Source organism: Euprymna scolopes, chromosome 26 (assembly GCF_053919585.1).
Source record: "Euprymna scolopes isolate OS-2025 chromosome 26, ASM5391958v1, whole genome shotgun sequence".
Lineage (NCBI taxonomy): Eukaryota > Metazoa > Mollusca > Cephalopoda > Sepiida > Sepiolidae > Euprymna > Euprymna scolopes.
Window position 1 is genome coordinate 60,389,028 of NC_136507.1, and position 9,765 is coordinate 60,398,792.

General features: G+C 34.6%; 1 protein-coding gene across 2 annotated transcripts in view; it reads left to right on the forward strand.

Moving 5' to 3' along the window:
- Nucleotides 1-9,559, forward strand: part of LOC145248103 (citramalyl-CoA lyase, mitochondrial-like) — a 34,423-nt gene extending 24,864 nt beyond the window's left edge. For both annotated transcript variants that reach the window (XM_080109894.1, XM_080109893.1), the window contains 3 exons: nt 640-753; nt 2,011-2,189; nt 9,396-9,559. In XM_080109894.1, coding sequence (XP_079966020.1) covers nt 640-753; nt 2,011-2,189; nt 9,396-9,506 — 404 coding nt within the window. In that variant the 3' untranslated portion in view covers nt 9,507-9,559. The remainder of the gene's footprint in view (nt 1-639; nt 754-2,010; nt 2,190-9,395) is intronic.
- Nucleotides 9,560-9,765: the final 206 nt, after the last annotated feature.

The window sequence follows — 9,765 nt, forward strand, 5'->3', positions numbered from 1 at the left end:
TGGTAGCCACATCAACCGACTTCACAAAATTTTTGTTGGGGAGGGGTATGTTTTTTTTTACTAATGAGTCAATAATTATCAAAGCTAAGAACCCACTTGAAAATTTAGGTTAACGAAATTGATAGATTGCCACGATTCCATAAACAAAGCTTCTTTCTTAGAACTGCATGCCTGTGGAACCCGTTTTCCTGCTTTCCAACTAGCTACAATATTGTTGTCTTCAAGTTCAACATAAACAAGTTCTTGATGAGCTATCCCCTTAAGTAATCCAATTTACCAAATTTCCATGACTAACAATGACTACGACATTCTCCCATTGATAAAAACATAAGCTATATGCATTTACCTTTATCCTCGAGTGGCCTTAACTCCTTTGTAAAAAAAAAACAAACTAAACAAGCATCCTAATTTCCAATAGTAATTTTAATCATCCATCGTTCATTGACTTACAGCATAATTCAAATCTTAATATGAAATTTCACTACTGACTTTGACTTTTCATTGTTTCTCCTATATTATCCATCTAACGTCTTATCATGCTGTATTTGTTATAATTTCCACAATTGGATCTTTTCGTATCCATCTCTTTTCACTTTCCTTCTGTCCAAAACTTGTAAGTTCATTTTTTTCTGCTCCCAGGTGCCATTCGGACAAAGAAAGGTATGGAGGTATTCTATGCAAGACAGAAAGTTGTGACAACGGCCAAGGCATACAGACTGCAAGCGATTGATATGGTCGACATAAATTACAAAGGTAGTCACCTCCTTTTCTTTTTTGTATCTTTTTTAGTCACCAGCTTATGTGATTGTTTTTCGTTTTGAACTGTTTTGTTTTTATGTATACAAGTCTCATTTTTCACTTTGTTTTTTTTTTTTGTTTATTCCAAGACCTGTGGATTAAATTAATAATTTAATGATATTATCCATACAAAAAAAGTTTTGTAATACTGTCGTTAACTATATTACAATTTCACTATTTTCATTTTCTTGATGCAACTCCAGGAAGATCATGGTCACATCATTAGTAAAAACGTTAACGATGATTTATCTCGTTCACAGTGCCAAAAAAAAAAGGAGAAAGATTTCATCAGCTTAATAGCTAGTTATATTTGCCTACATCGCTAGGAAGAATGTAAACAATGATTTATTACAGAGATTGGAGGATGAGTTATTTGCACAAATTTATCTTTCTCTAACCGTTTAGCTTGTTAGTCAAAGATGGCACTCATGTTAGATGGTCCGTTTCAGTGGTACAGATTCAAATCTTGTCTTATTCATATTTTTAACCTTCAATGTTTGCTTTGTTTATCCCAACTCCTAAATCATTTGTTTAGTGATAGTAACTTAAAAACATTAATATTAACACAAAAAAAAGAAAGAAAAATGCATTGTACGTAACATAAGAAATAAAAATCCAATATGAAAAGATAGCTGTCCAAAAGAACGACTACTCTACTTCTGAGTTCAGAAAAATAAAAGGAGAAGGATTTTATCAGCTTATTTGCTATATATCTCTGCCTACATCATTAGTGAAAACATAAACAATGATTTATGGAGATTGGAGGATGAATTATTTGTACAACCTTCCCTTTCTCTTAAGTCTAAGGAAATCATGTATGAGTCTTGGAGCACAGGGTGGAGCAAGTTGAGGCTGTCATTGGTGGCTGTGCTTGGATTTTCACTTATGCAGCTAATGCTAGCAGGCGCTCAGCTCTCAGGGCAACTATTTCTAATAGATTGAAATCTTGTGTTGGTAACCAATTAAGATTAAATGGTTTGAATTTTTGTCCTCTTTCAAACGGTATTTTGCACACATGTCAAATAAAAATGTCCTTATTGTATTGATTGAAATTCTGATAGAATTTAATGTCTGCAACAGTTTATATTGCCATTTCAATTTTATTCTCGGTAATCAGGAAATTCTTGAATCCTGTATTTGTGAGAACAGTATAGGGAAATAAAAAAACTTTTGGCTGCATAAAATCTGGAATTTTCTTTTGTCTTTTCTTAGATTTGGACACGCTGCAAGAGAACTGTAAAGAAGGTGCTGAAATGGGTTTTACTGGTAAGCAAGTGATTCATCCTGGTCAAGTACCTGTTGTGCAAGTCGCCTTCAGCCCTTCTCTGGAGAAAGTAGACTGGGCAATGGATCTCATAAAACAATTTGATGAACATGTTGCTGCCGGAAAAGTAAGTAAAATACCCATAATCTGTGCTTGCTATCATACATCACTGAACCTCCACTTAAAATAACATTTTTGAATTGGAAGCCATGTTTAATTTTAGAAAAGTTTTCAGTGGGTAGCTAATCTGTATAAGTCCTGAACTTTAAAAGTTTGCAAACAAAGAGCAAAGATCATTCTTATGTGGGCACAAAAAATTATGTGCAGGAATTCTAACAGATCCAGTATTTTTATGAAGCGATGGTAGAACATGGCTTCATTTGATTGGTCAGTTCCTACCATCAGTGTCTATAAATAGAACATTCTAATTTTCTTTTATTCTCGGCCTTTTGGCTGAGGTTTTTTCCCCATGTCCCTCGACACAAATGAAATTTTATTAATATTGTTATCTTTTTTGTATTTTTTGATATAAAAAAGAAAAATGTTTTAAAATTGGGTTTAAGTAGGAACATCACCCCCCTCTCCCACCACACACACATAAATACAAAGTTAAAAGGGTAACCATAATAAAAGATGCTGGCCGAGAGAAAAATCTTTTAAAATTTACAATAGAGATGAGATGGATCAATCAACCCCCCCCCCCTTCTTTTTGAGTTGGCCTTGTGCCTAAGTTTTTTGTTCATTTTCCCAACTGTATTTTTTTTCCTGTGAATAAAAAATTGAATATTTCAAAGTGTAGTATCTGTTCCCATGGATGCTGAATTTTGTGACCATTGCCCTTGTGGCAATTGGTTGTTGGTCTATGTAGGGGCAACCCTAGATAAACCATTTCCTCCCCCTACCCTCTTTCCCCCTACCCCTTCACCCCACATAAAAACCGACCTTGTGTTATATTTTGCTTACAAGGTGAAGCAAATAAATACCTACCTTTACATTATATCAAAAATATTACAACAAAGATGTTAGGCTTCCTGGACTTCATCCAACTTCTACACACTTTTAGATTTATTGCAAATTAGCAGTTGTGATCTATTGTTGATTGCCGACTTTCTGTGTTGGATGAAAGAATCGCTTCAAATCAGTATTACAGAAATAAACGAATTTCTCTTGATTGACTCCAAAGAGTCTATTTTCTTTGCTCTGCACTGACCTAAAGTGGACCTGAGAATGGGCAATATAAATTTCTGCACTGTCTTGTAGTCGGAGAGAAAAGAGATTCTATTTTTTTTCTCTTTTTCTAAGAAACGTGCCAATTCCATCAGTTGACGTTTAATTTTTTTTTTTATTTCGATTGAGCACTCTATGACTTGTATGTTCTTATCCTTTTTATAAAAATCAATCTTATATGGTTTTCTTGGTGTAAGTCCAGTTCAACCTAAATAGTAAAAAAAAAAAAAACAAATTCAGAAAAATCTTTGATGTACATACCCACCATGAAACAAAGATGTCATATTCCAAAAATCATGTAACGTGATCAAATAGTTTTTTTCTTATTAAGAAAATCATTTTTAATTGATTAATGTGAAATCGTTAGCATTACCAAGCTAAACTTGCAAGTTTGAATTTTTGTGGAATAATCTACAATTGTTTTTTTTAAGATGATGATGTGAGACAGTGCCTTTTTGCTTACTCATAAAATTTGTATTATCTTAATTAAAAACACCTACTTGATCAGTGTAAGTAATTTTTGGAATATGACATCTTTGTACCTGGATGGGTACGTACATCATAAAGATTTTTCTGCAGTTTTTTATTTTTTTATTTAGGCTGAATTTTAGACTTGCATCATTTTCTTTGTTGTTTTTACCCGCAGATACAAAGATATGGTCAGTACATATACATTCTCATTCATTTATCTGCAATCACTACAGATTTTTGCACAAGTGTATGTAGCATAGCACAGGAGGTTTTTCCACTCCCTACTGTTTGTCCGTAGTACTCATCGATGACAGAAACAGCTGCTTGTCTTTGATACATAAGTCTATAGATCCTCAATGGTCAGCAGCACCTCTATAGCAAGGATGATCCAATAGCTGAAACACTTGTCTGCTTTCGTCTGCTTCTGATGGTAGCAGCAGCCATCTTCCTCTCTTCTCTGCTAGTTGTAATAACAGATGAACATAAAAGCTTACTCCTCACTTGCCAAAAGATGCAGATCTTCCTCTCTTCCTCATCACATCTCATTTCAAACTTCCTCTCATGATGTTGTATCCTGCCACATAATCCTAATTCTAAAACTTTAATCTTCAAACACAGGAGTTACCCACCTGGGGAGCTTGCACTTACTGGTGGTACGAGGTGCCTTCAATAAGTTTCCAGCCTTTTTTCATATGGGCAGTTTTATTTATAGTACACACATGAAACTCTAGTCCCCTTCGAAGTAATCTCCTCCAACTGCAATGCACTTGTTGTTCCATTTCAACAACTTCTGGAAGGCCCCATGGAAGTCCTCTTGTCACAGCCTCTTTCATCTTCTCAATTGTCTCATAATGACAGCCTCTAAGATTTTCCTTGAGCTTTGGGAATAATCAAAAGTCACAAGGATCAAGGTCTGGACTAGGGAGAGTGAGGAACTGTTTTGATGCCCATTTTGGTATGACAGTGTCTTTCTTTCTAATTCTCTCTGAGTACCCTTGGAACAAACTTTGCGCAAATCTTCCGCATCTTCAGTTCCTCATGAATAATTGTGTGTACAGTTCCCACACTAACATCAAACTGTACACTTATTGTCTCTATAGAGACACAACGCTCCTTATCCATGAAATTCTTTATTTGGTCAATCAACTCCAATGTTCTGACTTCCATACTCCTCCCACACTTCTCATTACCCCTCATAGACTCCCTGCCTTCCTTGAATCTCTTATGCCACTCAAAACTGATGCTTCATTCATACAAGATGGTCCAAAAGCAGTCTGATGCATTCTATGTTTCTGTAGCATTTTTTTCCAAGTTTAAAACAGGATTTTATTGCATACCGTTCTTCTAAAGTGTCCTCACATTCAGATTGTGTATTTGAAATTCACCAGCTGTGACAATCAAGATTTAGGAGGGTGTATTGCAATTCCTGCTGTAGCTGTTCATTTGAACCTGAAATAATAAAAATTGGTCAGTCATCTCATAAGCTGTATTAATATACTGATTTTTCAAAAGTCTATAACAATTTTAACTGCCTGTACAAAAAAGTCTGGAAACTTATTGAAGGCATCTTGTATAAGACAATATTCCAGGAGTGCGAGAAAAGTTTAGATAAAAAATAGGGTATTGGCTATATGTTATTCTTTTGTGCTTTTTGTTTGTTTGTTTTCTTTTGCAATGTACTAACTACTTGCTTTCATTATAAGGTTAAGTATTAGTTACAACTGCACTGTAATAGTGGAATTCAGAAAATGAAATTATCGATTAAAAAAAGAAAACAGTGGTATCTACTGACTTTTTGTGTCAATTTCAACTAAAATCAATGATATCTACTTAACTGGCATATCAAAAGTATTTAATTTTATCGCATTATTTAAAAAAAAGACACAAGTTTTCGGTGTTTATCGTAAAAACCGTTGTCACATTTCTTTGGGAAGACATGATATAATAAAAGGGAAGTAACTCAGTTATGGTAAAAACAAGGCAAAACGCCCCATTTTTAAATAGTTACATGCTATTTACCTCCCCTTGAAACTCTTTGGCGTCTTTTTTTACCAAATATTTTGTTTTTGTTAATTTTCGTGAAAAAATGTTTTTTTAATAATTTTTTTTCTACTTCATCGTTTTTCATAATTTTTGGATATATTCATTACTGTAATATGGCAATTAAGTAGAGGGTATTAGTTTGCCTTTAAATTCAATATTAAAATTTCAAATTTCGCTAGTATAGTGTAGTTGCACGAATGATTGTGATTAAGTTGCCATTATCCCATGCTTCCGTTCAGTCTTGAAAGATAAAGGATACCCCCTGTAGGGGCTGCTGCGTGTGTAATTGTGAGGCAAAGGTTGCGCAATCTCCAACCATGCCTCTCCTGAATCGGCACTGTTTGAGTCCAGTGGCAAGGAGAAGACCAGGACGACTGGAAACAATGCAGAGATAAGCAGAGAGCACATACAGTCCCTGAAAGTCCCAAATGGTCACCCATTTAGTACTGACAAGGTTCAACGTTGCTTAACTTTGGTGATCCAGCGGGAACCAGTGTGTCAACATGATTATGCCGTATAAGTTGCCATTACTTACATGACTGAATAGACTTAACTCAACCATGTAGTTAGCTGCATATTCAGAATGTCCTAAAGTTTAGAACCTAATTTTTATGGGATGCGAGGTCTGAAGGAAATTTCTTGAACGGTGTGTACCAAAACCAAAAAAGGTTGGGAACCACTGTTCTAATAGAATGTTTCTGAACATTTGAGGAGGATTAATGATTCATAATAGTTTGACTGCTTGGACTACTGTTTTCATCTTGGGTGTCATTTTCACAAAATTTGGTCTGATCTAAATAAGACTTCTACCTAATCAGAGCTGACAGAATAAGAACATACTGCTCCCATGGATTAAATAAAAGGTTATGTTCGAAATTCTGTCCAGATTATTATGTTTGACAGAAAGATTCCCAAGTTCAACAAGACAACCTGAAGAAGGTTGGAGGTTACATTGACCGAAACTTTGTATGAATAATACTCAAGATGAAAACAATAGTCTGGATAATTGAAATTATTAATCCTCATCTCAAAAATTCAGAAACATGAAAGAACATGTTAATAGATGACCTCAATTCAACACATCTTGTTTGTATTGTTTTTGTTGTTGTTGTTAACAATGGTGACCATCAAAGTTATTAAAAAAAAAAATGCCAGCACAAAATAGAAAACTTTTGGACTTTTTTATTATCTACAGTATGCATCATCCTTGCCCCATCTCCCATAGGGAAATGAGGACGCTGTCACAAAACTGGCCACTCTTTGCTGCAGCTTAGAAAGAAAGAGGAAGATTTTATCCACTGATTCATCACGTATCATTAGCGACTTCCTCCCTACAATGTCATAATGTGACATATCATCCTAATTTTAAAACTTTAAACTTTTAACGGAATTTTCTACTTTCTGAATTTTGACCTTTTGTGGAAATTTCTGATTCTCACTTCATTTTCACACACTTGCATCTTAATATTGCTTATTTTTCATTAATTTCTTCTTTTTGTCTTAAAAGTCCTAAAAGATCATTTTGTGTATAAAAAAGGTTAACATAATAATCAGTTTAGTCATTTTGATTTAACTGTTCACTAATGAACCTGGAGACTGGGGTTCAATCCTCAGTTGAGTCATTCCAAAGACTAAAAAAAAAATGGTATTTGATGCTCCTTTATTAAACCTTCAGCATTATCATGTGAGGATCAAGGTTAAGTAGAGTAACCTTAGGAAAGAAGTGGTGCCCTCCCCTACATCTCGACGTACTAATCAATGAAAAGGAAGCCTTTTGGTCGCCTTTGACTATGATCAATCACTTTAATTTACTTAGTTATTTTTATTTAATTATTTTTTTATACTAGTCATGTTTAACAAATATACTTACCCTGTGTTTTGTATCCCAACCACCATGCTGCAAGAGCAATTTCATTTTGTGAAATTCATATTGTTTATTGGGTCACAATATTATCAATCATTTGAAAGAGCACAATTGAATAAGGGCAAACAATTTTATAAGTCTTCACTGACACTGAAATAAAAATAAATCCGTATTGTACAATTTAATCAAGACATTAAAAAATGAAAATATCGAAAAAAAAGTTATATTGTACATATCTGTTTTGGACTGAAGATCTCTGAAAAAAAATTTCACTTAATTTGATCGAGTAGTTTTTTTTTTTTTTATAACGGGAAAACACGTTTTTATGAGAGCGCGTTGAAGTCAGCCACAGGGAGATAACTCCAGTTAAAGCGCCGACACTCGCTCCCCAGCTTTTCTTCCTAAAAATCGAACCTTTTGCTCGGTATCATAGCAAATTATTTTTTCGCTGTAAAACAAAAACTACTTGATGAAATTAAGTGAAATTTTTTTTCAGAGAACTTCATTCCATAACGGATACGTACAATTTAAACTTTTTTTTTTTTTCGATATTTTCATTTTTTAATGTCTTGATTAAACTGTACAAGTTCCACAAAATCTGTCCACAACAGAAGAAGCTAAGCTAAGTGGCCAACTATAGTCAACAGTGATCTGAAGGTTCCCTGTTTATTAGTTGCTATTCTGAGATGTTGACACACTGCTTCTCGTCAGATCACTGAAGTTAAACAACGTTGAGCCTGCTCAATACTAAAAACAGGTGACAATTTGCTCTCCACTTATCTCGGCATTATTTCCAGTTGGGTCTGCCCTTGCTACTGGACCCAAGCAGTGCCGATTAAGGATAAGTGTGAGGATTGTGCAACCCTTGCATCATAGTTACACACGCAGCTACCCTTACAGGAGTGCCCATTCTCTCTTAAAACTGAACAGAGACATTGCATACTGAGATGTAAGAGAGGGTGCCACTTCATTCCCAGGATTACTCCACTTGCCCTTGATCCTTCCTTTATAATGCTGGGTGTTTATTAAGGGGGCATCTAGTGTCAATTCTTTAGCCTTTAGCATGACTCTGCCGAAGATTGAACCCTGATCTCGCTGCCTATTAACGAACACTCTTATCATTATGCTAAATGGACCAGTTAAACTAAATGGCTGATGATAGTTGAGTTAAATGCTAAAAAAAGAAAGTCACTCCTTAAATGCTCACAGAGATATTAAGAAATCTAAGAAAATGGTTGAATCATTAACAGAAATGCATAAATAGCCGAGTGAAAGGTGGATGACTTTTTTAGTTAATTACAAATTACGGCTCATTAAAATAATTAATAAGCAAGCATAACATAATCCCAGAAGTAAGATATATGTTAGCATGGATTTTAGATGATTAACATGCATGAAAGAAAAAGATCTGTGAAGATGCCTGGGAGGCCAACTGAAGACGTGGTTATGCACCATCAAAGCCAACGTCGAACCTACCTTAGGTCTACAGTTTTCGACACTGGTCCCAGAACTGACTGTTCATAACTATCTTGGTTGGACTGTCGTGCATGGTCTATATTCATCTGGGATGTTGGGTGAATGTCGTCAAAGTCAAAAAGTCAGTCATGGGAAAGAAATGTTAATTGAACTCGGCTTTTATTCTCATCATAATAAATTGGATATGTTGATGCGTATGCATTGTTAATTTTTCTAAACTAACATTTCTTTTTATTTTCTGTTTTCTTGCAGGGGGCATTTACTTTCTACGGTCAAATGATAGATATGCCATTACTTTTACAAGCAAAGAACATCATCAAAATGTCCAAACTTATGGCCCCAAAAGAAATAACGGATCAGTAGTAGGGAATGAAGTGGTCAATGATTCTATTGAGAAAAAAAAAGGAAAAAAGAAACACGTCAGCTAATGTACTTCCTAACTTCCAGCGTGGCTGTTACTGAAAGTGATGACAAGGCAAATCAGTTTCTTCACGTTTATTGCTCTTCCGTATTTCTATTGTGAAGCGATTTATTGAAATAAAATATAAGAAAAGGACATTATCGAAAAATACGCAATAAAAAAATTAACAAAATTATACAGATAAAAATAACACAATTAGTC